At 43.1% G+C, this 27,704-nt stretch overlaps 1 protein-coding gene across 3 annotated transcripts in view; it reads left to right on the plus strand.

Annotated features, from left to right (window-relative positions):
• The window catches only part of CCM2 (CCM2 scaffold protein), a 984,305-nt gene that overhangs the window by 584,770 nt on the left and 371,831 nt on the right, over positions 1-27,704 (plus strand). For all 3 annotated transcript variants that reach the window (XM_044062782.1, XM_044062785.1, XM_044062784.1), the window contains one exon: positions 19,670-19,806. In XM_044062782.1, the coding sequence (XP_043918717.1) occupies positions 19,670-19,806 (137 nt within the window). The remainder of the gene's footprint in view (positions 1-19,669; positions 19,807-27,704) is intronic.

Here is a 27,704-nt window from a genome sequence, read left to right on the forward strand (position 1 = left end):
TCTCAGAGCTACAGGCACTAATGGCAGTAGAGCCTTTCCTCATTTTTCATCAAGACAGAATTTCTCTACGAACTAATCCCTCCTTTATGCCAAAGGTGGTATCCAGTGTGGCTCTAAATCAAACCATCCACTTACCCACCTTCTTTCCAAATCCACAGAACAAAGGAGAAAGACTCTGCATTCCTTGGACATTCACAGGCAACTACGTTACTACTTGGATAAAACTAATTCTTTCAGAAAATCTGACCAACTTTTTGTATCCTATGCTACAGCATCACAAGGAAAGGCTGTCTCAAAACAGACCCATTTCCAAATGGATAGGACATTGCATACATTTTTGCTACACCCATCATGGAAAACCAGTTCCTGATAGCATAAGGCCCCACTCCACCAGGGCAGCAGCTACATCTACAGCCTTCCTCAGGGGGGTGCCAACCAAGGATATTCTGGAAGCTGCAACTTGGAGTTCAGTACACACCTTCACCAAACACTATCACTTACCACTTTACTCTAAGACTAGAGCTGGCTTCGCCACTGCAGTTTTACAGGGCCTTCTAGCCTCCTCTAACCCTGTTTGACTCCACCTCCCATCCTTAGCTTTGGGAGTCTACCCAAGTGTGATGACTGCAGCAGGTTAACACGGTGAACATAGTACAGTTTTGTACCTACCATAAATGTAGATGTTCGAGTGTATACCCTGCTGCAGTCCAGGTTACCCTCCCTCCATCCCCTCTGACTTAAGTAAAACCTTTCAATACCTTAAAATCTGATACCACCTTTGTGATGTATTTGCTTATAGCTGGAGGGATGTTTTTGTTGGTGCTAAGCTTTTATTATTGGTTTTGTCTACTGACCATCTTTTGGGGGGGCACCTGACATCTGGGGCAAGAAAAACTGAAGAAAATGGCGTTGGATGCCTCTTGTATACCCCTGGTGCACTGACGTCAGGGAAGAAGCGACAGCATCCGACGCCAGACTAAGACTTTGGAATTCAGGCCGACTGCGGGACCGCCTGACGACAGGATAACCCAAGTGTGATGACTGCAGCAGGGTATACACTCGAACATCTACATTTATGGTAGGTACAAAACTTTACTTTTTTAGCAGTCCCTAGAAGCAGAGAAATTTACAGTGGAAGTACCACCAGTTTTAAAGGAAAAGATTGCAAAATTGTGGTCTGATTTAGCAAGGCGTGATGATACATATGGAGATGTGCAAGAAATGGCCATGTTTGTGAGGACTAGATCAAAGATATGTGGGGCCCTAGTAGATGGTTGCCTATTTGTGAAAGAGACTTAGTATTCATAATGTCAAGGTAGTACTGTGCATGCCATCCATTGGCAGTGTAGGTCAGCCAGTTTATTGATGGATAATTGAAGTCTCCCAATAGATAACCCTTGGTTTAATGGGAATATCATCTAATGCGTTAAGGAAGTGCTCATGCTCAGAAGAGGGCATTGAGGTGTTCTGTAGCTAGCTATGAAGTGCCAGTTAGTCTTGTTTATGGTGATGTGGACTTTTAAAAGTTCAAATGTATTGTCCCAGTGAATATGTTAGGAAGTGATGATATTCTTGACAAATACTGCTACTCCACCAAAATTGTCTGTGGCTCTGAAGACATGATTGGCATTATACCCAGGAAATGAGGGATTGCTTTCATTGCTCTGAAATCACGTTTCTGCAACTACACATGCATGAATATATTCAAAGTTGCAGGAAAACCACAAGTTTGGGTATTTTTTTGTTAAGACTGCTGGCATTGAGTAGAGACAGATTATTGTGTTCCAGTTTAGAATGTACTAGGCTGAAATGTCCATTAGATGGACTCTGCCTAAAAAGCACTATAGAGGCAGCAAAGGCCTTGGCCAAAATGTGAAAGCCTTAGTAAGAGGTAAATTCCATTTTTGGCAAGGAAGGCTTGTCAGCCATCTCATCCCAAGCTGACAAATACTAGATCCCTCTAGAATGACAGCAGCTGTATAGCCAGTTACTAAAGACAATTATCTTGCCTTTGAATCTTGGCAATGTTTTGAATAACAGCAAAATCCCACTCAAGACCAGTGTCTTTCCTACCTTAGACACATTCGTAGCAAGTACAATTATATCCTTCTGCATGTCCCTCTTGGTAAAGTATCTAAGGTCATTCATCCCCACGTAAACCACTATTAGGTCATAATCACATTTGTTAGGATTAGGGAGAATCTAAGAACCCTTGTTACATCTCTGATCTGGCTTCAGAAAGACAGCTAATTGTCACCCTGTTCTTGCCCAGGTTGGTGAGGGTAGTATCCATATGCATTACAGTAGAGTCATGTATTGATGCAGTGTCAGTGGACTATAAGGGCTCAGAGTCTGCACCCTTGTGATTCTTAGAGATGTGTGTCCTAGGTGTGTATGTAAAGGGTGAAGGTGAATGTGTTGGCTGTGTGAATTTGTCTGAGGTTTCTTAGCCATTACACCTGGAGGCTTAGGCAGTGTTCTCTTAACAACCTCAGCATAAGTTGGTTTAGTGACAGTGCTTGTGCTGTATGTCTGTATATGTGTTGTGCTTGCTAAACGTTTGCTGAGGTGAGAAGGTAACCTCCGAGTTAAGTAAATACTTGTCGCATACTGAATCATTGTAAGGTAGCAGTAAAGAGTTTTCAGTAAGCAGGAGGCAGTTACTGCGTAGCCTCAAAATACCTAATGCTATCAGGCTTGCTACAGAAGAGGAAACAGCTGACTGGGGTTCCATATTGGCCGTTGCAGGTGAAGGGATACATTAATAACTTACTTTTAGTAAAAAAATAGAAGATAACTGAATGGGCTAGAAAAAAGGTGATTAGCTTTAATATGGCTAAAGGGTGAAAGAATGAGTTATGACTGCTGTAGCAGTCACAAGTGAAAAAAGAAATGTAAAAGATCAAGAAGGAAATCAGTAACCGTGGTAAAATTATCCAAACAGCTTTACCCCGTAGGCTAATGTGGTCTCTATCTAACCAGCAAAAACAGTGAATAATGGGTAGTCTACTCAAGGGATCTTGATGCTCTAACCAGAGTACCTATTTAAACTTAACACCACTACAGTTAGCAAAACAGAAGTGAACAGCTGTACAGTACCAACAAGGCACAAAAATGCAATGCTTTTTAAACTCAGTAACACAACAGCAGAATAAAAGACATGCAGATAATAAGCTAAAAAAGAGGCAATGATTTACTTTCCTATTTGAAATAAGGCAGTGTAAAAGTCAGTCACACTAGCACAAGGTTGTGAAAAAGAAAACACTAAAAGTTATATCATATAGAACAATGATGAGAGGTCCCCTTGCCTTTTAAAGACTATGCCCTTTTGCTTGATACCGCAGCAGTGTGCCACACTGAACAAGCCTCCTAGTATTTAAAATCTGTAAGGCACCACCCCTGCAGAAACTGGCCATCCAGAATCAGGCACCCCAGTTCTTCACTGGAACCCAGTCTAAGATAGCTGTAATGCTGAAGCCCCTGCTGTCACCTAAGGCTGGAATACTGCAGACCCTGTCCTAGGAAGCCGATGAAGTCCTTGTAATGTGATGAAATCAGCAGGAGCTCAGATGGAAAAAGGGCTTTGTATTCTTCTCCTTAAGTATCATCTTATTTGTATGTTTTATATTACAGAAATATATCAGGAGCACTCTGAGTAGACAATACAAGCATTCATTATATACTAACTGAAAGTCCCCTGATGTGGGGTGGTCATAACGACGTGATTTAGATTTTAGACTGGGCGTAAATAATTAACTTGCATCCTCAAAAGATGCAATTATCATGCTGCACCTTTTTGTGCCAGATCACCTCTATGTTCAGGCTTACTACTTACCTTAAGAATTCCTAGACAGCTAGTTTGAAACTTTCTTCACTGATCATTGGTGATTTGTATTCTTTGTCTTCTCACAGTGGTAGGCCTTTATTACTTCACCTGTAAAATTGTGCTAAAGATTTTCAAAAAGTATAAGTCAGATGCTCACGTTAGTTTCTGCTGCTGGTATGAGATTTTTCACTCTGAGGTTACAGAGTAAATCAGCTGTGAATTTTTAAAGTTTAGTGGGTTTCTGGCCACAGGTGATAGAAAGAAGGGAGCTGTAAATGACAGTACATAGCACAAGAGCTGTGAATTCCTGAAGACTTTCAGTGTTTTTTTTTTTTACCCTAGTTTATGGAAAGGTACAAAGAGCTACAAATGCCTTGCTTATTTGGACTTTTCCTTGGATAAAACCGTTACTGTGATGGGTAAGATTATGTAAGAAGCAAGAAGAAAGATCCTAAGCAATGTGTCTTGAAATTTAATTCATATCCATCACTGAATACACATTCTCAATCACCCTCTTACTGTTTTGGATTTTCTTCATAGGGGTGTTGCTACCAAGTGTACCTACTGCAAGTTCCTGTATGTAACGCACAATATAGTGATGTTCTACATGTTTCACTGTTGCAGTCATCACATTTGGGTTATCTGCTTGCAGTAGCCCTCAGTCGGCCTGATTATCAAAGTCTTGGGTCCTGCATTGGTTGCTGTCTCATCTTCCGTGACGTCAGGTAGTCAGGGGTGTAAAGCATGCAGCTTATGCCATTACATCAGTCTTTCTTGCTGTGCGGTGCCAGAAGCAGTTCGCAAGTGCCGGTCGGCCGACTCCTGAAATTTTCGTTTTCGAGTTTCAGAACTGAAGTCTTCAACTAAAGCTAAGTACCCCGTTGGGGAAACTTTTTCTTGCTCTAAACCGATGTCAGTAAAAGTCAGTAATTGTTTTTCTTGTGGAAAGCAAATACCTCATAAAGATTTTCATTCGTACTGTATTCCCTGCCTAGGCCCTGACCACGACGTACCTCGCTGTCAGTTTTGTGCCTTATTTAAGCAACGAACTGTTCGTCATCAGTATATTTACACTTCTAAATATTTTGGTATTCGGTTCAATTATCCAGATATGGCTTCGGTAAGCTATCTGACTACGGACATTCCGAAAAAACGCAAAGATGAAGACAGAGACAGGCCGCCTAGGTCCAAAGCTGCCGACGACGCTTCTCCTAAGCCAGTCACCAGTTCGCCAGTACTCAGCGAGGTGCTTTCGCACCCCCTGATACCCACTTCTTCAGATTCACAGGCCTCTACTGAGACCCATTCGGAGTCCGGTATGCCGCAAGATGCCTCAACTGTGGAACCTGCAGATGTCTGTACCTTGGATGAGTCCGGAGCCGCTGTGCAGGCACCAGCTTCTGAGGGTGTATTCAGGCCTACTGACTTGCATATTAAACAGACGCCATCTTCTTCTTCAGGGCCTAAAACTCGAACCATGCCTAGAAAACCAATGCCCAGACCACATGGTCAGACCTCTATGCCTAAAAAACAAATGATAAGAATGGCTAAAGACCTTATTACTTTAATCAGGGGAAGCCAACCTTTCCCCCCTCTAAGAGACCTAGGACTGAATTTGCTTATGATACTTCTGACCAGGATTCTGAAATTTCTGTTTCCTCTGATGACCAGGATTTACCCTTATCTGCCTATGAGGATTCTGATGCAGATAACTCTTTTCCCTCTGACACAACATCCCCCCCCCCCACCCCCCGCCGAGGATTTCTCTTTTGGTGAAACCTTGCATACTCTTAGGGAGCATTTTCACTGGAAAAGCCAAGATTACGCTGATTCTAAAAAGAGGCTTAGGGATTTCTTACTCCTGCCCCAGCAGAGGCCTTTAGCTATCCCTTCTGTACTAGACATTGTTGATGATGCCTTTTCGGAATCTAGCTTGGCCCCTGACTCTCTACCTCCTGCTCCCTGAAAACCTGATAGATATTACAGGGTTCCTGACTCTCACAAGTTACTTTTTAAAAATACTACTGCGGTTCCTGAGACCATTTCACAGGGACCCAAGGGCATTAAGGCTACTGCTGCCAAAACTCCTACACCCTCTGATAGAGACTCCAGGGCGCTGGATAGATGGGGTAAGAAGGTATACACTTCTGCAACCTTGGCCATTAGGGCCTTAAACTGCCTGTTTCATATGTTAAAGTATCAGCAGCATATTATTGGATTGCTTAAACAGAAAATGATGTTGATTCCTGACTGTGTTGAAAATAAGGATTTACAGGATTTAATGCATTCTGCTGAACAGGTTGGAAAACATACTTTGCAATGTAAAGTCACTAGGGCTAACCCACAAGGAGTTAAAGCAAAAGCAAATGCAAACACAATTCCAGTTCTAAGACAGAACCCCTTGTGGCTTTTGTTGATGAGTGGACTAAGTCAGCCTTAACAGAAGTGCCCCATATTTTAAAGGACTCATGGCACTGCTTGGAAAGACTGAAGGAAGTTGGTAATAATTTTGATGAATATAGCTTTTTGACAGTTGATGTAGTTAATCTTTTTTCTGTCATTCCACATTATGATGGTTTGGAGCTGTTTGTTTCTAGTTTAAACATGAGTAGTACTATTGATAAAACAAGATTGAATTTGTTTCAGGACTTAATGGAATTGGTTTTAAATAACAATTTCATTAAATTTGAAGGTGGGATTTATAAACAATGCTCTGGAGTTGCCATGGGTGCCAAGTGTGCACCAGTTTATGCCAATTTGGTATTATTGGCTTGGGAGATGGCATTTGTTTTTCCTTCTAGGTTTAGGAATAACATTGTACTCTATAATAGATTTCTAGATGATCTTTTGATTGTATGGAAGGGTGATGAAGCCTCTGCAATAGAGTTTGTGGGTTATCTTAACGAAACTATTAACTTTTTAAGGTTTACTCATACCTGGAGTTCTGACTGTATTAATTTTTTAGATATTAATATTTTGAAAGTTGATGGTGAGTTGAGGAGTACTATTTATAGAAAAGAAAATTATTCCAACTCACTATTGCATTTTAGCAGTTGCCACCCCTTTCATCAGAGAAAAGGGGTGGTAAAGGGGCAGATGGTACGCATTTCAAGACTAGTGAGCAATGATGAAAATTTCAGAGTGGAAATTTTCAAGTTGATTGGTATGCTGCTAGAACGTGGTTATCCTGTCAAGTTATTATTAAGTGTGAAAAAGGAAATAACAAAGAAAAGGCATACCATCTACGGTCCTATTTTAAGGAGTAATGTTGGACTTGGAATTGGGGCTGTAGTAGTGAAGGAAAGGTTGGGTGACAAAAATAAGAAGGGACCTTGTTTTATCATGAAATATAGTGATAAGTCAAGTGAGTTTTGTGCTGAATTGAGAAATGTGTGGAATTACAGCTTTAATAGTGATTTGAAGGCATTGTTGGGTAAAGAGCCGGTGATTGTCTACAGTAGGGGTTCTAATTTGAAGACCATCCTGGAAAGGAATAAGTTGTATACTAGGTCTAGGATGGCTAAGTGTGGAAGGTGTAGGAGTTGTAGATTTATTGCTGATGGACCGTACGTGGTTATTTCAGGTTACCAGTACACCTTGCCTTGTCCGGGTATTTGTAACTGTAATTCCAGAAATCTAATTTATGTGGCTAGTTGTTCATCCTGTGATGCATTTTATGTGGGGATGACAACACGCAGGTTAAGAGACAGGATTCCTGAGCATCTTAGGTCTATCAAAAACAAAGATATGCACAATGCGCTATTTTTGCATAGTGTAAAATGTATTAATTTTAAGAAGTTTATGTTTTTTGTTATTGATCGTGTGAATGAAGAGAGAGGTGGGGATGTTAAAAACAGGGTGGCCTTGAAGGAAATGGAATGGCAGTTAAGGTTGAATGCAATGAAATTTCCTGGGCTGAACGACTATATTTCCATTAAACCCCTGTTGATACATCAATCACAAATTTTATAAAAAATGTGGTCAAGTTTTAGATACTCAATGGTTATGTTTGTAACACCATTGTCTTTTTAAATTGTATAATATATATATTATATTTTATACATCAATATTATATATATATGTATTTATTAGTTTCTTTGATGATTTAGATGAACTATATATTCACTATATTTATTTTATATTAGTTAGTAATATATATATATATTGCATTTGTCATGACTATTTATGTGGTGTTTTATATTTAAATTTGTATAGGTTGTGTGTATATTCTTAAGAATTTTTTACTGAAGTTTTAGTTTACTTAAGTGGAGTATAGTTGTTAATTATTTGCAAAGGCTCATTGGTTGTGTTGATTGATTGATTAACAGTTTGCATATAAATGTGGGGTGGTGGGGGTATGTGTGTTTTTTTGACTCTGAAGATGCCTTGTAAGGTGAAAGCGCTAAGTCATTTCATTAAACAACTGTGATTTGGGAGTGTATTCTTGGTTGGTTCTTTTTTGGTTCCTGTGGCTGTGCTTTTACATTGACGCTGCCCAGCTGTTCAGTTGCCGGTTGCAGTAGCCGTGGAATTGTGTTTGCATATACTTTGCAATGTGGTTTTGATTCACTAGAGGCATCTTGCAGGGCTGCTGTCACTGGGTCTGTACTTAGAAGGCATGCTTGGCTTAAGGAGCAATCATGTTAAAGCTAAATTGCTGGATGCTCCCTTAAATCAGGACCGCCTGTTTGGCAACAAAGCAGAAGAGGTTCTTAAAAAGATGGAGGAAAAAGCTAAATCTATGTAAACTGTTAAAGATTTCCTACAAGTACATCCTCCAAGATTTAGTAGGCATTGGCCCTCTAAGAATTGGTCCTTTCATGCCTCTTCCAGGCCTTCTCAGTCCAAACCCAGAACCAACAGAACACCCAGGCTTCAGTCCCAAGGTACGCACAGGACTAAGCAGTGGGGGTCTCCCACTTCCAAATCAGGGAGTAGTAAGACCCCCCCCCCCCATGGTAAGCTGTCTCAATGACTTAACTTTAAAACTTCCAAGCACTTCTCAACTAACTGCTCCTTTAGGGGGAAAGATTGTGCTGCATGCCAAAAAACTGGGAACTCATTACCCAGGACAAATTGGTTTTAAATATAGTTTCCCAATGATACAGATTTCACTTCCAAATGTTACCAACCCCAAACGGTTGGCCAGATCTACCCCCAAATCAGTGGGCAGAGGCTCAAATGCAAGTACTCTCTCTCTTAAGCATAAAAGCTATTCAAACTGTACCAGAAGAGGAAAAGGAACAAGGTTTATACCCAAGACTTTTCCTGGTACCCAGAAAAGACAACTCATGGTGTCCTGTCCTGGACCTTTCTATCTTAAACACCTTTTTGGTGATTCCAAAATTCAAGATGGTAACTCTTCACCAGTTGCTTCCTATGCTAGGCAAAGATGCCTGGTTGGCAACACTGGATTTAAAGGAAGCCTACCTGCACATCCAATCAGGGAATCTTGCACAAGATACCTTTGCTTCATAGCAGGCTACATGCACTATCAGATGTTCATCGTGCATACAGCTGCAGTAATCACAGATGGGTTTTCAGCCATCAGGCGGTCCCTCGGTCGGCCGAATTCCAAAGTCTTGGTCCGGCATCAGTTGTCGTCGCTTACTCTTCTGACGTCAGTAAGGCCAGAGTATATAAGACATAGCCGACGCCATGTTCTTCAGTCTTTTTTGCTGCGCGGTGCCCGAAGCAGAAGCAGTTCGCAAGTGCCGGTCGGCCAGCTCCTGAATTACGAAAAAATTGGAACCGAAGTCTTCTTTAAAGCTAAGTACCCCGTTGGGGAAACTTTTCTTGCCTCAGACCGATGTCAGAAAAAGTTAATAATTGTATTTCTTGTGGGAAGCAAATACCGCATAAGGATTTCCATTCCCGTTGCATACCTTGTTTGGGCCCAGACCACGACGTCTCGGCTGTCGCTTTTGCGCTACCTTCAATAAACGCACTATCAAGCGTCGGGCGGAGTTCGCCCAACACTACTTTGGTAAAGCTTTTGATTATAAGATGTCGTCGGACACTCCGACTACCGTTTTGTCCAAAAAACGCAAGGAAAAGGACCGACACGCGAGACCCGCGGTCCCCGCCGACACCACGCCAAAACAGGCTACACGTGGTCCGGTTCTCAGCGAGACGCCTTTGCAGTCCCTGACTACTGACGACATTCCTTTGGCGGTGTTCTCTGTACCCGAGACCGCTGGGTCCTCGGTCCTTTCCCATACTACAACCGAAGCCCCTGCTAATGTCGAGCCTACTAATGTGGACAGGTCCACCTCCACCCATGGTGTATTTAGGCCCTCATCTTCTTTTTCAATAAAGGCTTTTACTAAATCCAAAGCAGCCAGGCATCCCACGAGGCCTGTTGCACAGGGCCCATCTCCTGGACCCATGCCTAAGAAACAGATGCTTAAAATGGCTGAGGATTTAATTACTCTTATCAGAGGTTCTCAGCCCCCTCCTGACAAGAGACCCAGAGTGGAGGAAGAATCTCCCTCTTCTGATCAGGGATCCATTTTATCAGAACATTCTGATGCAGAGGAACACTCTTACTCCCCTTTTGAGGATTCGGATGCAGAACAGTCCATTCCTTCTGTATCCCCTCCTGAGGATTTTTCTTTTGGGGAAACGTTGCACACTTTGAGGAACACTTCCATTGGGAAGGACAAGACTTTTCAGATACCAAGAAAAGACTTAGGTAATTTCTTTGGTTACCTCAGCACAGACCTCTGGCTATACCCCTGTTTTGGATGTACTGGATGATGTCTATTCGAGGCTTGCCTTAACCCTGATTCTCTGCCTCCTGCACCAGTAAAACCTGATAGGTATTACAGAGTACCCAGCTCTCACCAATTTCTCTACAAAGGCCATAATGCTGACCCTGAAACCATTTCACAAGGCCCCAAGGGATTAAAGGCCTCCACTGCCAAGAATCCACTCCCTGCAGAAAGGGAATCCAGATCTCTAGAAAGGTGGGGTAAAAAGGTATATACCTCGGCCACCCTAGCCATGAGGGCCTTAAACTGTCAGTTTCATATGATTAAATATCAACAGTACCTGTTATCACAATTAAGGAACAAAATGTCTCAACCTGAACAACCAGATTTAAAAGAGTTACAGGATATGATGCATAGTGCGGAGCAAGTGGGTAAACACACCTTACAATGTGGTTATGATGCCCTAGAGGCTTCCAGTAAAGCGGCTGCCACAGGATCAGTCATTCGCAGACATGCCTGGCTTAGGGAACAAAATTTACCTGATCATGTGAAAGCTAAACTTCTTGATGCTCCTTTACAAAAGGATGTACTATTTGGTACTAATGCTGAGGACATACTACGGAAAATGGAAGAAAAAGCCAAATCTATGCAAACTGTCAAGGCTTTCTTACAGGTCCAACCACCACGTTTTAGCAGAAATTGACCTTCAAAAAACTGGTCCTTTCCAGCCACTGACAAGCCCCAAAGAGGTAGATACAGGCACAAGGGGCAGAGGGCAATCACAAGGATCATATAGAGGCAGACAATGGCAATCTCCAGCACCAAGAGGTGGTGAAGACAGTGCACAACAATACAGGAAGCAAACCCAATGACTCCCTCATTTCCATGCCAAGCAAGTCTCAGCTGACAGCACCTTTGGGAGGGAAACTAGCATTATTTGCAAGCAATTGGCATATTGTCACAACAGACAAATGGATACTGGACATTATAAACAGAGGCTACAAATTTCAATTTCACACACTTCCAAAATGAGAGGCATGCCAAACCTGCCACAAAATCAAAGGGCAGAGGCACAACTGCAAATTTCAAAGCTCCTAAACATGAGAGCTATACAAAAGGTACCTACACACCAACAAGGTCAAGGTTTTTATTCAAGACTTTTTCTGGTACCAAGAAAAGGAACAGACTGGAGACCCATTTTGGACTTATCCATCCTAAACACATTCCTACTCGTGCCAAAATTCAAGATGCTCACATTACAGCAACTTCTTCCCATGCTGGGCAAGGAGTTTTGGCTGGTAACATTGGACCTCAAGGAGGCATACCTGCATGTCCCAATCAGACAAAGCTGCAGAAGATACCTCAGATTTCTTGCAGGTTCAATCCACTATCAATTCTCTGCATTGCCCTTTGGCTTATCTACTGTGCCCAGAGTATTCACAAAGTGCCTGGCATCAGTGATTGCCTATTGCAGACTTCAAGGGATACAAATTTACCCCTATCTGGACGACTGCCTGATCCAAGCGGACAGCAAACGCATACTACTGGAACATCTGGCATATGTGACACAGTTACTGCTTTCTCTGGGATATACCATCAACAAGGAGAAATCAACACTAACACCATCTCAGAAAATAACCTTCCTGGGTGCCAACTTGGACACAAACACCCAGATGGCATATCTTACGCCAGATAAACAAGGGCAACTTTCTCAGTACTTCAAAACACTAGCAAAAAGTACCAGGCTTACTGCAAGGAAAATCCTGCAGGCTCTGGGATTCATGGCATCTTGCATTCTTCTAATCCCATGTGCAAAGCTGCATATGAGGAAACTTCAATGGTACCTAAAAAATCTATGGTCTCAACACAGCACAGTTTGGAAGCAATTATACCAATAATTCCATGTTTGCAAAAGGAATTTCTATGGTGGGCCCAAGCATGTCAAGTAAACACAGGCCTTCCATTCTGCAAGCCTCAAGCAAAACAAGTCATAACCACAGACGCCTCAGATTAAGCCTGGGCGGAGCACATGAAGGACAGGTGCATTCAGGGCAGATGGTCCCAAAAGGAAAAGCACCTTCACATCAATCAAAAAGAAATGCTAGCAGTAGTAAATGCAATTACAGCTTTCAAGGACTTCCTGCATCCAGGACAATTACTGATAAGAACAGACAACACCACAGTAATGTGGTACATAAACAAACAAGGAGGAACACATTCATACCCCTTGTGCAGACTAGCCATGACTCTTTGGAACTTGGCTCTGGAAAGACAAATCGAACTTCAAGCACAGTACTTGCCAGGACTGGAAAACACACTGGCAGACACTCTAAGCAGAAATATGACAGATCCACACGAATGGAAGTTACATCCTCAGGTGTTTACAGAGATAATCCAAGCGTGGGGAGGCCAGACATAGATCTTTTGCCTCCCACAGGAACCATCAGCTGAAAAAGTTTTGTTCAAGGACCTTTCATCCAAAGGCCTGGAAAGTGGGCGCCTTTCATTCAGTTGGACAGCATGGACAGTTTATGCATTCCCACCTCTGCCCCTTCTGCCCAAGGTGCTTTTGAAAGCAAGAACAGACAAACCGAGGATGATACTGATTGCTCCAGATTGGCCAAGGCAACACTGGTATCCACTCCTGAGGAGCCTAACACATACTCCTCCCTGGTCCCTGCCTCTAATGCCTCTCCTACTGACTCAGAACAGCTACAAAACTCTTCACAGTCAGCTGAAAACACTCAACCTCGCTGCATGGAAAATTCCTTGACACCACAACAGTCCCTACTCTCCTAGGAGGTGCAGGATGTCATTTTGGAGGCCAGAAGACCATCTACTAGAAAAGCTTACTCCGCAAATGGAAGCGGTTTTGCTGTTGGAATGAGAAAAGAGGCCAGGACCCTAGAAAATTGAACTTGCCTCAGGTTTTACAGTACCTAGCTGAACTGCTGAACAGTGGACTTTCATTTTCTTCCATAAAAATACATGCCTCAGCCATTTCTGCAGAATTCAACACGGATCCTCCTTTATTCTCTCACCCACTCTTACGACAGTTCCTCAGAGGGGCTAAGAATATAAGACCTCCAAGGAAGCAACCAATACCAGCCTGGGACCTTAATTACATACTAGAAAAATTAACATTGCCTCCCTTTGAACCTGCTGCCTCAACAAATCTGCAACATTTGTCCTGGAAAACAGCTTTCCTTCTGGCCATCACTTCAGCTCGTAGGGTTTCTGAACTACAGGCCCTCATGGCGGTGCAGCCCTTCCTCATCTTCCATCAGGACAGGGTTTCCCTTCGTACCAACCCATCTTTTATGCCAAAAGTGGTATCCAGGGTAGCCTTAAATCAAGCCGTACACCTACCTACCTTTTATCCTAACCCTCAAAACAAAGGGGAGAGGCTGCTTCACACTTTAGACATCCATAGGCAGCTACGTTATTATTTGGACAGAACAAAGTCCTTCAGGAAATCAGAACAACTTTGTGTCCTATGCCGTAGGGGCTCAAAGGAAACCAGTTACCAAACAGACCATTTCCAAGTGGATTGGCCACTGCATACGGTTTTGTTATTCCTATCATGGGAAATCTGTCCCTACTGGTATCAGATCTCACTCCACCAGGGCCACAGCCACCTCTACAGCCTTCCTCAGAGGCGTTCCTACTAAGGATATTTTGGAGGCAGCCACTTGGAGTTCTGTACATACCTTCACAAAACACTACCACCTACCCTTATATTCCAGAACAAGAGCAGGCTTTGCCACTGCTGTTTTGCAGGGCATTCTGGCTCAACCCAGTTCCTCATAGTACCTACCACCCTATGCATAGCTTTGGGACTCTACCCATCTGTGATTACTGCAGCTGTATGCACGATGAACCTAGTACAGTTTTGTACCTACCATAAATGTAGATGTTTGAGTGCTAATACAGCTGCAGTACAGGTTTCCCTCCCTCCTTCCCCACTTGGTAAAGGCATGGGGCCTAACAACCTCTTCATACCACCTGACTGGGTTATCCTGCTATGTTTTATTTGCTTGCTTACACTGATTTTGCATTACATTGCATTGCCTGCATATGTAGATAAGCCTTATTTATGTATTGCCTTCCTTTTGGGGGCACCTGACATCTGGGGCAAGAAAGACTGAAGAACATGGCGTCGGCTGTGTCTTATATACTCTGGCCTTACTGACGTCAGAAGAGTAAGCGACGACAACCGACGCCGGACCAAGACTTTGGAATTCGGCCGACCGAGGGACCGCCTGACGGCTGAAAACCCATCTGTGATTACTGCAGCTGTATTAGCACTCGAACATCTACATTTATGGTAGGTACAAAACTGTACTTTCTCTGCACTGCCCTTTGGCTTATCTACTGCTCCCAGGGTATTCACAATGTCTCTGCTCGACAGTGGCATAGGAAAATAACTTTCTTGGGTGGCGTAAGCCAGGGAACCTTGTTGGCTAGGCTTGCGTAGGCCCTTGGGCCGATAGCCTAGTACCTACCTATGAACCTATAAAGTGCCTAGCTCCAGTCATTGCATTTTGCAGGCAAAGAAATATTCAAATATACCCATACCTGGACGATTGTGTAATTCAGGCAGAAAGCCAGGACATGCTTTTGAATCATCTGGCATTTGTACAAAAAGTGCTAACTTGTCTGGGGTACACCATAAACAAAAAGAAATCACATCTGGTACCCTGTCAACAAATTATATTCCTGGTAGCAAGCTTGAACACAACTTCCCAGATGGCTTTCCTCACACCAGAGAAACAAATTCATTTGACAGCTTACTTCAAACTAATGGCCACAAAAACCCTGCTATCTGCAAGGCAAATACTGCAAGCGTTGGGGTTCATGGCCTCCTGCATTCTACTAATTCCATATGCAAGACTGCATATGAGGAAACTACAGTGGTATCTAAAAAGCCTATGGTGTCAACATTCTCAGGATCTAGAAGCAATGATTCCTATCATACCTTTCCTACGGATAGAGTTCCTTATGTGGGCAGAGGCCTGCCACCAAAACAAGGGACTACCATTCACTCTACCCCCTGCCACCCAAACCCTAACAACAGACGCATTAGACTATGCATGGAGGTCTCACCTGACAGGGAAGTGCATTCAGGGCAAATGGAACCCAAGTCAAATGCACCTGCATATCAGTCAAAAAGAAATGTTAGCTGTACAGAATGCTCTGACAGCCTTCAAGGACCACATTCGTCCAGGACAATTAATGGTAAAGACGGACAACACCACTGTTATGTGGTACATAAACAAGCAGGGGGGTACCCATGCTTGCCCCCTCTGCAGACTAGCCGTGGCTCTGTTTAACACAGCCTTGAGCTACCAAGTGCATCTACAGGCTCACTTCCTGCCAGGAAAACTAAATACACTGGCAGATGAACTAAGCAGAAATCTCATGGACCCACACGAGTGGAAACTGGAACCAAAGACTTTCAGCATGTTGATAAACAAATGAGGGAGCCCAGATATATATATGTTTGCCTCCCCCCAGAACTACCAATTGGACATATTCTGCACAAGGACTCCCCACAAACAAGCTTGGAAAGTGGATGCTCTGTCCTTCAGCTGGAAAAATCTATCAGTTTTTGCCTTTCCGCCTCTGCCTCATCTCTCCAAAGTACTACTAAAGATCAAACAGGACAAACTGAGGATGATACTGATTGCACCAGACTGGCCGCGCCAACACTGGTACCCCCTCTTGCGCAGTGTGTCACTGCTGGCTCCATGGCACCTGCTTCAGACCCCTACCCTGCTGTCACAGCAGGAGAGCCAGATTCTGCACCCTCCGCTTCAAACCCTGAACCTGGCAGCCTGGCTAATTACCTAATCTCTCTGTTACCATCCCTTAGTAAACAAGTATTGGATGTCATTTTGGAGGCAAGGAGGCCTAGTACTAGAAAATCTTATGCTGAAAAATGGAAAAGATTCTGTGCCTGGAACCAAACTCAAGGGATGGGCACAGCAGCGCCCAAACTTACCTCAGATTCTTCAATACTTAACTTAGATGCTTCACAAGGGCCTTTCTTTTTCCTCCATCAAAATTCACGCCTCAGCCATTTCAGATCATTACAACACAGAACCACCCCTCTTCTCTCATCCACTGCTCAAGCAGTTCCTCAGAGGGGCCAAAAACTTAAGACCACCCAGGAGAGCCCCAACTCCAGCCTGGGACCTTAATTTTGTATTGGAAAAACTCACTCTTCCTCCTTTTGAGCTAGTCGCAGGTGCAGAGTTAAAATTCCTTTCTTGGAAAACAGTCTTCCTTTTAGCAATCACTTCAGCAAGAAGGGTATCTGAATTACAGGCCCTTATGGCAGTGGAGCCTTTCGTCATCTTTCATGCTGACAGGGTGTCCCTCAAGACCAATCCCTCCTTCATGCCCAAGGTGGTATCCAGTGTGGCTCTTAATCAGTCCATTCATTTGCCAACCTTCTTTTCTAATCCACAGAATAAAGGGGAACGGATACTGCACTCCTTAGATGTGCACAGACAACTTAGATTGTACTTGGACAGGACTAAACCTTAAAGGAAATCTGAACAACTGCTGGTGGCATTTGCTGCAAGGGCAGAGGGGAAGGCTATTTTAAAGCAAACCATTTGTAAATGGATAGGCCATTGCATTCATTTATGCTATAAGCACCATGGAAAACCTATCCCACAGGGGATTAGACCCCATTCAACCAGGGCTGCATCTACCTCTACAGCCTTTCTCAGAGGTGTCCCTACCAGGGACATCCTAGAAGCTGCTACCTGGAGTTCTGTACATACTTTCACCAAGCATTACCATTTGCCAATTTTCTCAAAATTCAGAGCTGGCTTTGCCACTGCAGTCTTGCAGGGCCTTATAGCTGGTCCTAATGCTATCTAAATTCCTCCTCCCATCCTTAGCTTTGGGAATCTATTCAAATGTCATGAGTGCAACAGTGAAACACGAAGAACATAGTACAGTTGTGTACACTTGCCATAAATGTAGATGTTCGAGTATATTCACTGTTGCAGTCCTGGTTACCCTCCCTCCAGCCCCCTGACTTTTTTTGGCTATACCTCTACTCTCCTTTACTATGCTTAAAAGCTTTTTGGTGTATTTGCTTTTTTGTTGGAGGTATACCCTTGTGTGTATGTGTGTGTGTATATATATATATATATATATATATATATATATATATATAAAAACTGATGTAATGGTGTCGGTTGCATGCTTTAATACCCCTGACTACCTGACGTCACGGAAGATGAGAAAGCAACTGACGCAGGACCCAAGACTTTGATAATCAGGCCGACTGAGGGCTATTGCAAGCAGATAGCCCAAATGTGATGACTGCAACAGTGAATACACTCGAATATCTACATTTATGGTAAGTGTACACAACTGTACTTTTTATTTTTGTGTGTGTGTTATTCCTACATTCCTCAGTGCAATTTCCTGCTCAGAAGAACTAATATGGGTGAACATCAGTGCTACGTATGGGAGTCACTCACCACTAGAGATCACTAATGTTGGTGCAAGACCAATGTTGGCTTATGGAGAGGGCCATACTGCTGTGGAAGACCTTGCTGGAACTAATGCAGCCACACTATAGCATAAATTTAAAATGATGAGATTTACTGATGTAGTAATCTCTCCCTTAAAACTCTACGTACCCACATCAGTTTTACTTCTGCTTTCATCAGGGAAGGAGGAAATGCACCTCCAAAGCATTTTTTAACTGGACTGCTAGAAGCATTGTGTTTTGTGACTAAACTCTTGTATCCTACTGTCAAAGTCTTCTCCACCTTGAAGAGTAGTTACTTTTATTGCTTGCTTGTTTTACGAATCTCTTCATTGGAGGCATTTGTACCATGACCACTATGTCATTACTTTGCACCTTCACCAGGCACTATTGCTTGAATCATGATTCCAGGAGTCAGGATTTCTTTAATAATCTGTTGTAGGATTTAACTTTCTTAGCCCTTCTCTAGCTTTGTCCTTCAGGATGGGTTTTTGGTGCTATTTCAGATTCTTCCTATTGAGAAGAACACCTGGTATCAGATGCAACACGAACATAGTCATTGGGTGAAATGAAAGGGAATCCTCCAGACTGGGTACTTGGTACAGTTCTGTTATGTCCTTGTGAGTGGACGGCTCTCCATTTTGATTTTATTATAAAACATTTGGAATGCCTTTTACTAGTATTAATATACTCGAGTATGGGTAGTATTAGGCTTTAGTGCACTGCTGGGGTGTTTAGCTTCAGTATACCCATGGGCTCTTTGCTGTTTTCTAGTTTAGTCTATACCATATTGGCTTGTATTTGTTTTTCATTGTTTCTAGTGGTATACCATCTTAATTGTGTTTATATTTCCTAGTACTTATTTACCTCTAGGGTGGGCTGCATAGTCAGTTGTTGTCTTGTTTTAAATGTGCTCTGTGATGATATATGGTGAAAAATGGTAACTCTAGTGGCATAATAGGATAAAAGCACGGACTACAACCCAGGCACCCAAGTTTTATTAGTGGCTTGTGTGCTTGTCTGAGCTGACAGACGAGGATAGCCTTATCCATCCTGGAGGGAAGACAGGACCAGGATGGCTGCTCGCTGCAGTGTACCATCGAAGGAGGTGTGGTGATGGAAGTGCACAACCAGGTGTGCAGACATTCAACACACTGGGCCAACAATAGATGGTAGTCTTCATTGTGAGTCCTTTGAAAAGTGCAGCCTTACAGAGAAGGCGTTGTTAGACTCCATTGTGTTGTGGGATACGTTTCCCTCTGCCCACATGTGGAATTAGAGTCATTACATAATGCTGTCCTATCGTGTCTGAGTGGTAGTCTTGCCAGATAGCTGTCACCTCCTCCCAATGATCTAGGGACCCCACCACTTTGAGGGAATGAGTGAGTTCAAGTCCAGTAGTGGGAACCTTGATGGTCAGCAGGCACAGGGACAAAAAGAACCTTGAAAAAGAATGTATGGTGAAAAAACATACTTCGGTTTATACATTTTAGTAGTCCTTAGTTTGAGTTTAGGATTAAAATTTGTGAATATAAAGTATTCAAATAATGTGAATTATTTCATGTAGAAAAAAATGTATTATTGTACTGGGTACATTTTTTGTTTGTTCTTCAGCTCAGGACCCAGGAATCTCTCCAAGTCAGAGCATCTGTACTGAAACCTCCAGAGCACAAACATCAGGGTCACTTTCAGAGAGTGGAACAGTACCAGTTGAAGCCTGCTGTCTGGTGGTATTGGCTACAGAAAACAAAGTAAGTAAACATATTGCTTTTTCCTTATTTTTTAACCGTATAATTTAGTAAATTTATTTACAAAATGTTTATTTTTCTTGTCATTTCAAGCCCAGTTTTGTCTGCATGTCTTCTTTAGGTGACTAGCAGTGAAATTAGATAATTTTGCTTATTGTGTTTTTGATTACTTTATTTTATTTTGTATTTATTTACTGGGGTAGTACGTTTATCTCAACTGACCATTTGTAGGTACCACCCAGGTGGAAAAATTCACAAAGAAGGAAGAAAGCGTAACAGAGGCAGTAAGTTGTACATACCAAGAACAGAGCAGAAGAAAGAAAAAGAAACCATGTATAACAAAAATGTACAGTATCAAACAATATATAAGAAAAACAGTACAGTATCAAAGTGTATAACCAAAGAGGTACCGTAGCAGTGCATCTACTTAACTGGTAGCTAGGTAAAGTAGTAAAGAACTAATCGATGTTCATCGTGTTTCACTGTTGCAGTCATTACACTTGAGTTATCCTGCTGGCAGGCAACCTGCAGTCGGCCCGAGTTCCAAAGTCTTGGTCCGGCGTCGGTTGCTGTCGCCTCTTCCCTGACGTCAGTGCGCCAGGGGTATAAAAGTAGCAACCGACGCCATTTTCTTCAGTCTTTCTTGCTGCGCGGTGCCCGAAGCAAAAGCAGTTCACAAGTGCCGGTCGGCCGACTCCTGAGATTTTCAAAATTGAATTTCAGAATGAAGTCTTCAATAAAGCTAAGTACCCCATTGGGGAAACTTTTTCTTGCTCCAGACCGATGTCAGTAAAAGTTAATAATTGTATTTCTTGTGGGAAGCAACTACCTCATAAGGACTTTCACTCTTACTGTATTCCTTGCCTAGGCCCTGACCACGACGTTACTAGTTGTCAGTTTTGTGCTAGATTCAATAAACGCACTATTAAACGTCGGTTTGATTTTGCCTTACATTATTTTGGACAAAGATTTAATTATATAATGCCGTCGGAACAACCGACGACCGGAATGTATAAAAAACGCAAAGACAAAGAAAAAGACAGGCATCCGAGGTCCAAAACCGACAACGAAGCCTCTTCTAGGCCAGTCACCGGTTCTCAGTGAGGTGCTTTCGCAGCCCCTGACACCCGCTACCTCAGAGCCACAGGCCGTAACCAACAGCCACGTGGAGACACCGAGGCCTGCGGAAACTCAAGGTATTGGGCCTATGGAAACTATACCCTCAGATGGGTCTGGAGCCTCTGAGCAGGCACCGGCTTCTGAGGGTGTTTTCAGACCTTCACAGCTTACAATTAAGGCTTCTACAGCAGCAAAGGCAAAGTCAAAAACACCATTAAAGACAAGGAAACAAGTGCAGCATTCTCCAGAGCAGTCATCCATGCCAAAGAAACAGATGCTTAAAATGGCCGAAGACCTTATTACTTTAATCAGGGGCTCCCATCCCCCTCCTGACAAAAGGCCTAGGCAAGACACAGATTATGATTCCTCTGAGCAGGTTTCCATTTCCTCTGTTTCTCCTGATGAGGGCTATTCTCTCCCTCCCTATGAGGACTCTGATGCTGAAGAGTCCATTCCTTCAGCCTCACCGCCTAAGGATTATTCTTTTGGGGAAACCCTGCACACCATGAGGGAGCATTTCCATTGGGAGAGCCAGGATTACTCAGAATCCAAGAAAAGGCTCAGAGATTTCCTTTTATTGCCTCAGCACAGGTCTCTGGCTACCCCCCCTGTGCTTGATATTGTAGATGATGTTTTTTCTGAATCCAGTCTGTCTCCTGACTCTTTAACCCCTGCACCAGTAAAGCCAGACAGGTACTTACGGGGTCCCTGACTCTCATAAATTTCCTTACAACCCAGCTGCAGACCCAGAAACAATTTCTCAGGGTCCTAAAGGGGTAAGGCTTCCACTGCCAAAAATCCTGTCCCTTCAGATAAGGATTCCAGAGCTCTGGACAGATGGGGGAAAAAGTTTACACTTCTGCTACTTTAGCTGTAAGAGCTTTAAACTGTCAGTTTCACATGCTTAAATATCAGCAGTACCTCATGTCATTGTTAAAGCAGAAAATGGTTACAAACATAGAAAGTCCTGACGGTAAAGAAAAGCAGGATTTATTGCATGCAGTTGAACAAGTGGGAAAGCATACTCTGCAATGTGATTTTGATTCATTAGAGGCTTCTTGTAGAGCCGCAGTTACAGGCTCTGTTATTCGAAGACATGCTTGGTTGAAAGAACAAAGTTTACCTGACCATGTTAAAGTAAAATTATTGGATGCTCCATTACAGCATGATACTTTGTTTGGTGTTAAGGCAGAAGAGGTGTTAAAGAAATTGGAGGATAAAGCAAAGTCAATGCAAATGGTGAAAGATTTCTTACAGGTTCACCCACCTAGATTTAGCAGAAACTGGCCTTCAAAAAATGGATCCTTTCCAGTGTCAGACAGGCCACAAAGAGGCAGATACAGATGCCCAAGAGGTAGATCTCAGCCCCAAGGCTCCTACAGACCTAAACATTGGGGTGCTTCAGCCCCCAAAGGAGGAGAAGACAAATCACAACCTTATAGGAAGTCACAATGACTTCCCTCTGCAAATGCCAAGCTCTTACCAGTTGACAGCACCCCTAGGGGGCAAGCTAGCACTTTTCTTAAAAAATTGGTACATGATCACCCAAGACCAATGGGTACTGAATATTGTTTCTCAGGGGTACAGATTCCACTTCCACACGCTTCCAAACACAAAAGGTATGCCAAACCTGCCACAAAACTAATGGGCAGAGGCACAAAAACAGATTGTGGCTCTTATGTAAATGGGAGCTATTCAAAAAGTTCCACAAGAAGAACAGGGGCAAGGATTTTACTCAAGACTTTTCTTAGTACCCAGAAAAGACAAAGCCTGGAGACCAATACTGGACCTGTCAATCCTAAATACTTTCCTGGATGTTCCAAAATTCAAAATGTTAACACTACAACAACATCTGCCCATGCTGGGCAAGGAGGCTTGGCTAGTAACTTTGGACCTCAAGGAAGCATACCTGCATGTCCCAATCAGACAATCGTGCGGAAGATACCTCAGATTTATAGTAGGCTCAATGCATTACCAGTTCTCTGCACTACCCTTTGGCTTATCTACTGCGCCCAGGGTCTTCACAAAATGTCTGGCACCAGTAATTGCATTTTGCAGACAAAAAGGAATTCAGATATATCCCTACTTGGATGACTGCCTTATTCAAGCAGAGAGCAAAGACATTCTTCTAAAGCACCTAGTGTTTGTAAAAAGATTGCTAATTTGCCTAGGGTACACAGTAAACGAAAAGAAATCAAAACTAGTGCCCTCTCAAGAGGTAATATTCCTGGGTGCAAGCTTAAGTACAACTGCCCAGATGGCTTATCTCACGCCAGACAAACAAAAGCAACTGACTCATTACTTTCAAATGATGGCAACAAAGACCCAGCTCCCTGCAAGAAAAATTCTACAGGCCCTGGGCTTCATGGCATCCTGCATTCTACTAATTCCATATGCAAAACTGCATGTGAGGAAACTGCAATGGTATCTAAAAAGTGTTTGGACTCAGCATTGTCACAGCCTAGAGACAGTCATAACCTTGATTCCCTGCCTACAATAGGAGTTTCAATGGTGGTCCCAGGCCTGTCACCACAACAAGGGACAGCCTTTCACCTTACCTACAGCCAGGCAGACAATAACAACGGCTACATCGGATTATGCCTGGGGAGCACATATGGCAGGAAAATGTATTCAGGGCACGTGGCCCAAGGAACAAATGCATCTTCACATCAGTCAAAAAGAGATGCTAGCTGTACAAAATGCCCTGACAGCCTTCAAGGACCTTAATACATCCAGGACAACTATTAATAAAGATGGACAATACCACAGTTATGTGGTACATAAACAAGCAAGGGGGCACACATTCCTACCCCCCTATGCAGACAAGCCATGACTTTGTGGAACACAGCACTGACTTACCAGGTACATCTGCAAGCACAATTCCTGCCAGGAACAAAAATTACAGTGGCAGATGAACTAAGCAGAAATCTAATGGATCTTCACGAACGGAAGCTAAATTCACAAGTGTTCAACGTGATAATAAGGAAATGGGGACGCCCAGACATAGATCTTTTTGCCTCCCCTCACAATTATCAAATACAGAAATTATGCACAAGGACTTGTCAAGCATGGAAAGTGGATGCTCTTTCATTCAGCTGGAAAGACCTGACAGTCTATGCCTTCCCTCCAATGCCTCTTCTCACCAAGGTGCTTCTAAAAGTCAGACAAGAGACACCAAATATGATCCTGATTGCACCAGACTGGCCACGCCAACACTGGTACCCAATCCTAAAGAGTTTGTCCCAAGGTCCACCTTGGCCTCTACCTCAAATCCCTCATCTTCTGACACAACAAAACAATCAGATTCTACACAGTCAACTCAGAACCTTAAACCTGGCAGCATGGCAGGTAATGTAACCACTCAGACCGCACCTCTCTCTAAAGCTGTTATGGATGTTATTTTGGAAGCCAGGAGGCCTAGCACCAGGAAATCTTATGCAGAAAAATGGAAGAAATTCTGTGCTTGGAACCAGGCACAAGGGCTCGAACCACTAGTCCCTAATATACCTCAGATTTTGCAATACCGAACTGAGATGTTGGACAAAGGCCCATCTTTTTCATCCATTAAAATCCATGGCTCTGCCATTTCAGCGCATTACAATACGGATCCTCCTGTTTTTTAACATCCTCTACTACGACAATACCTTAGAGGGGCAAAAAAATATAAGACCCCCTAGGAGAGCACCAGTACTTACTTGGGACCTCAATTTTGTTTTAGAAAAACTAACACTACCTCCATTTGAACCAGCCAGCACAGCTGATCTAAAATTCTTGTCATGGAAAACTGCTCTGCTCCTAGCAATAACTTCAGCAAGAAGAGTCTCAGAGTTACAGGCATTGATGGCTGTGGAACCTTTCCTCATTTTTCATCAGGACAGGGTTTCTCTTAGGACAAACCCAACATTCATGCCAAAAGTGGTCTCCAATGTGGCCTTAAACCAAACCATTCATTTACCTACTTTTTACCCAAATCCACAGAATAAAGGGGAAAGACTTCTGCATGCTTTGGACATACACAGGCAGTTACGATTCTACTTGGACAAAACAAAATATTTCAGAAAAACTGAGCAACTGTTTGTAGCATATGCAGCAGGATCACAGGGAAAGCCTATTACAAAGCAGACAATCTCCAAATGGATAGGACACTGCATCCGCTTCTGTTATGCACAACATGGCAAATCTGTGAATAAGGGCATTAGGCCTCATTCTACCAGAGCAGCAGCCACTTCAGCAGCTTTCCTCAGAGGGGTACCAACCAAAGACATATTAGAAGCTGCAACCTGGAGCTCAGTGCACACTTTCACCAAACACTACCACTTACCTCTCTACTCCAAATCCAGAGCAGGCTTTGCCACTGCAGTTCTGCAGGGCTTGTTAGCCTCGCCAAATCCAATTTAGTCCCAGCCACCCAACCTCAGCTTTGGGATTCTACCCAAGTGTAATGACTGTAACAGTGAAACACGATGAACATAGTACAGTTGTGTACCTACCATAAATGTAGATGTTCGAGTGTATTCACTGTTGCAGTCCAGGTTACCCACCCACCATCCCCCTCTTTGCTGGGACTATTCTGTACTTCTCAACTCTATACAACCTATGTGGTGTATTTGCTTGTAGATGAAGGAAATGTTTATTGTAACATATGCATGGTTCTTTGGCATATTTATATCTTTTCAGCCTTCCTATCTGGGGGGCACCTGACATCTGGGGCAAGAAAAACTGAAGAAAATGGCGTTGGTTGCTACTTTTATACCCCTGGCGCACTGACGTCAGGGAAGAGGCGACAGCAACCGATGCCGGACCAAGACTTTGGAACTTGGGCCGACTGCGGGTCGCCTGCCAGCAGGATAACCCAAGTGTAATGACTGCAACAGTGAATGCACTCGAACATCCATCTACATTTATGGTAGGTACACAACTGTACTTGCATAGCTATGACTTGGGAGTGTTCATAACAAGAGATGGCACTTAAAATTAAATACAGTAGTTGGGTGTAGTATCAGAGACCCCACTTTCAATGTCTGTTGTTTTTGTTATCCTTCCCTCTTCTCCAGTTTGACTGTTTTTCTCTGGAGCTCCATCTTTAATAGGCATATGTGCCTTGCATTGATACATGCTGTGATGTCAAGTGTTGTGTTAGAACTGTATGTCTAGTCCCTGAGTTTTGAAGTTATTTTATGCCCCTTTGCACAGTTTGAATTTCAGTCTTGTGGTTAATCTTGGAAGAGTTCCTGCATCTGATGAATTAAGCTCCTAAGGCTTGGAAGGCTGTGGCTACAAAGTCATGAACCAGGACTCTCACTGGCATTATTTCTGTTCCTTGGAAGAAGCATCCCATAAATGCTAGCAATTCAGTTCAGCCACCCAAATACATAGAAGGGAAAAATGTCTATACTTTCATAGTACTGAGAATGGTAGCAGGTGAGAGTGCCTAGTTACAGGGATATACATTCATAGGTAAGTACTATGCTGGTTGCCCTTGAGGGCCATTTTAAGTATAGCCAGTTTCCTTCAAAGTTGAAACTCAAACCCTGTACATTGTGTCTGTGAATTGAGCACCTTAATCATTACTCCATCCTCCAGCTCCCTCTCCATGAATATAGTTCAGTGTGCATCCCCAGCCCTTTGCTGAAACATCATCAGAGGGGTAGAAGAATTAGAGAACAAACATTAATTGTACCCTTCTGAAGGGAAGGCTCTCACTAAAGTGTTCTCCTTGTCCTTATACATTGAATCTTCAACTAGCAGTGGCTTCTGTTTACTTTTTTCTTCCAGTTTAGTTTCCAGCAATGGCCACAAAGAATTTAAGTCCCAGTAGCCACCTTGTTGAATCTGTTCTGAGGTGTGGCAGGTGATGAACCTCTTGTAGAAAACCAGAGCTCTCTTGTGGTTAGCCTGCTCCTGGATAGTTGTCCCCAGAGTCTTCCTGCCAGAGCTTACAGGTTGCACTCAGGACTGCAGAACTTATTTCCTCAGGGTTGGGTTTATAGTTCAGACGGTCAGTTTCAGGCAGCTGTTTTGAGGTCTGATAAGACCTGTCATTATGGGTGGCCGAGTGCACCCTTTGGGAAACTGGCCTGTCCCCAGTAGCTTTACTGGTATACAGTCTTCTCATTTTCTCATATTGCTGCCAGTAGGTGCGTCTTCATGTACTAGTTTGCTGCCACTCAGCAGTTGCAGAAGTGGGTCCTATATTTATCAGTTGTGCAAGAGCAGCTTCTATCTTTGAGTTTTCCCTTTCTGACCTCATCTTGAGACAAGTCAGAGGGTCAAGAAGTCCTTAAATTAGAGAAATAAAGATAATGAAACGTTCCTACCCTACCGCTCCCTTCACTAGGCAACCCTTTTTGGGAGAATCTCAAGGGCTTATGAACTCCTCCATCTATTGGTTATGATCCCCATTCATCTCAGTATGTATTTGAGAAAGAAGGGTATGGGAGTTTAGTTATCCCACCAGCACTTAAGGTGAACGTTGTCATGGACTTGATGTATACAGTCTGGAAGCCCCTGTATGCTGTCCTTTCAGCTCATAAAAAAACAGGATGTTCTCTGCAAGTCCCAAGCTGAGTGGAGTTGTGAGCCTTACTAGGCATCTTAAAGCAGACTCCTGCATGGCCTCCTTGGTTTAGTTGGCACTTAGAGAACAAATCACCATAGCTGCCTTGCCACCTAACAATCTTAGGCCATAGACACAGTGGGCAGCAATGTGTACTCTGCTTTTCTGGAACTTAGATCCCATAACTGTTTATCTCAGATGGACAGGTTTCAATATTCAGCTGTTT

This window comes from Protopterus annectens, chromosome 2.part1 (assembly GCF_019279795.1).
Source record: "Protopterus annectens isolate FY-2018-M chromosome 2.part1, PAN1.0, whole genome shotgun sequence".
Taxonomy (NCBI): Eukaryota; Metazoa; Chordata; order Ceratodontiformes; family Protopteridae; genus Protopterus; species Protopterus annectens.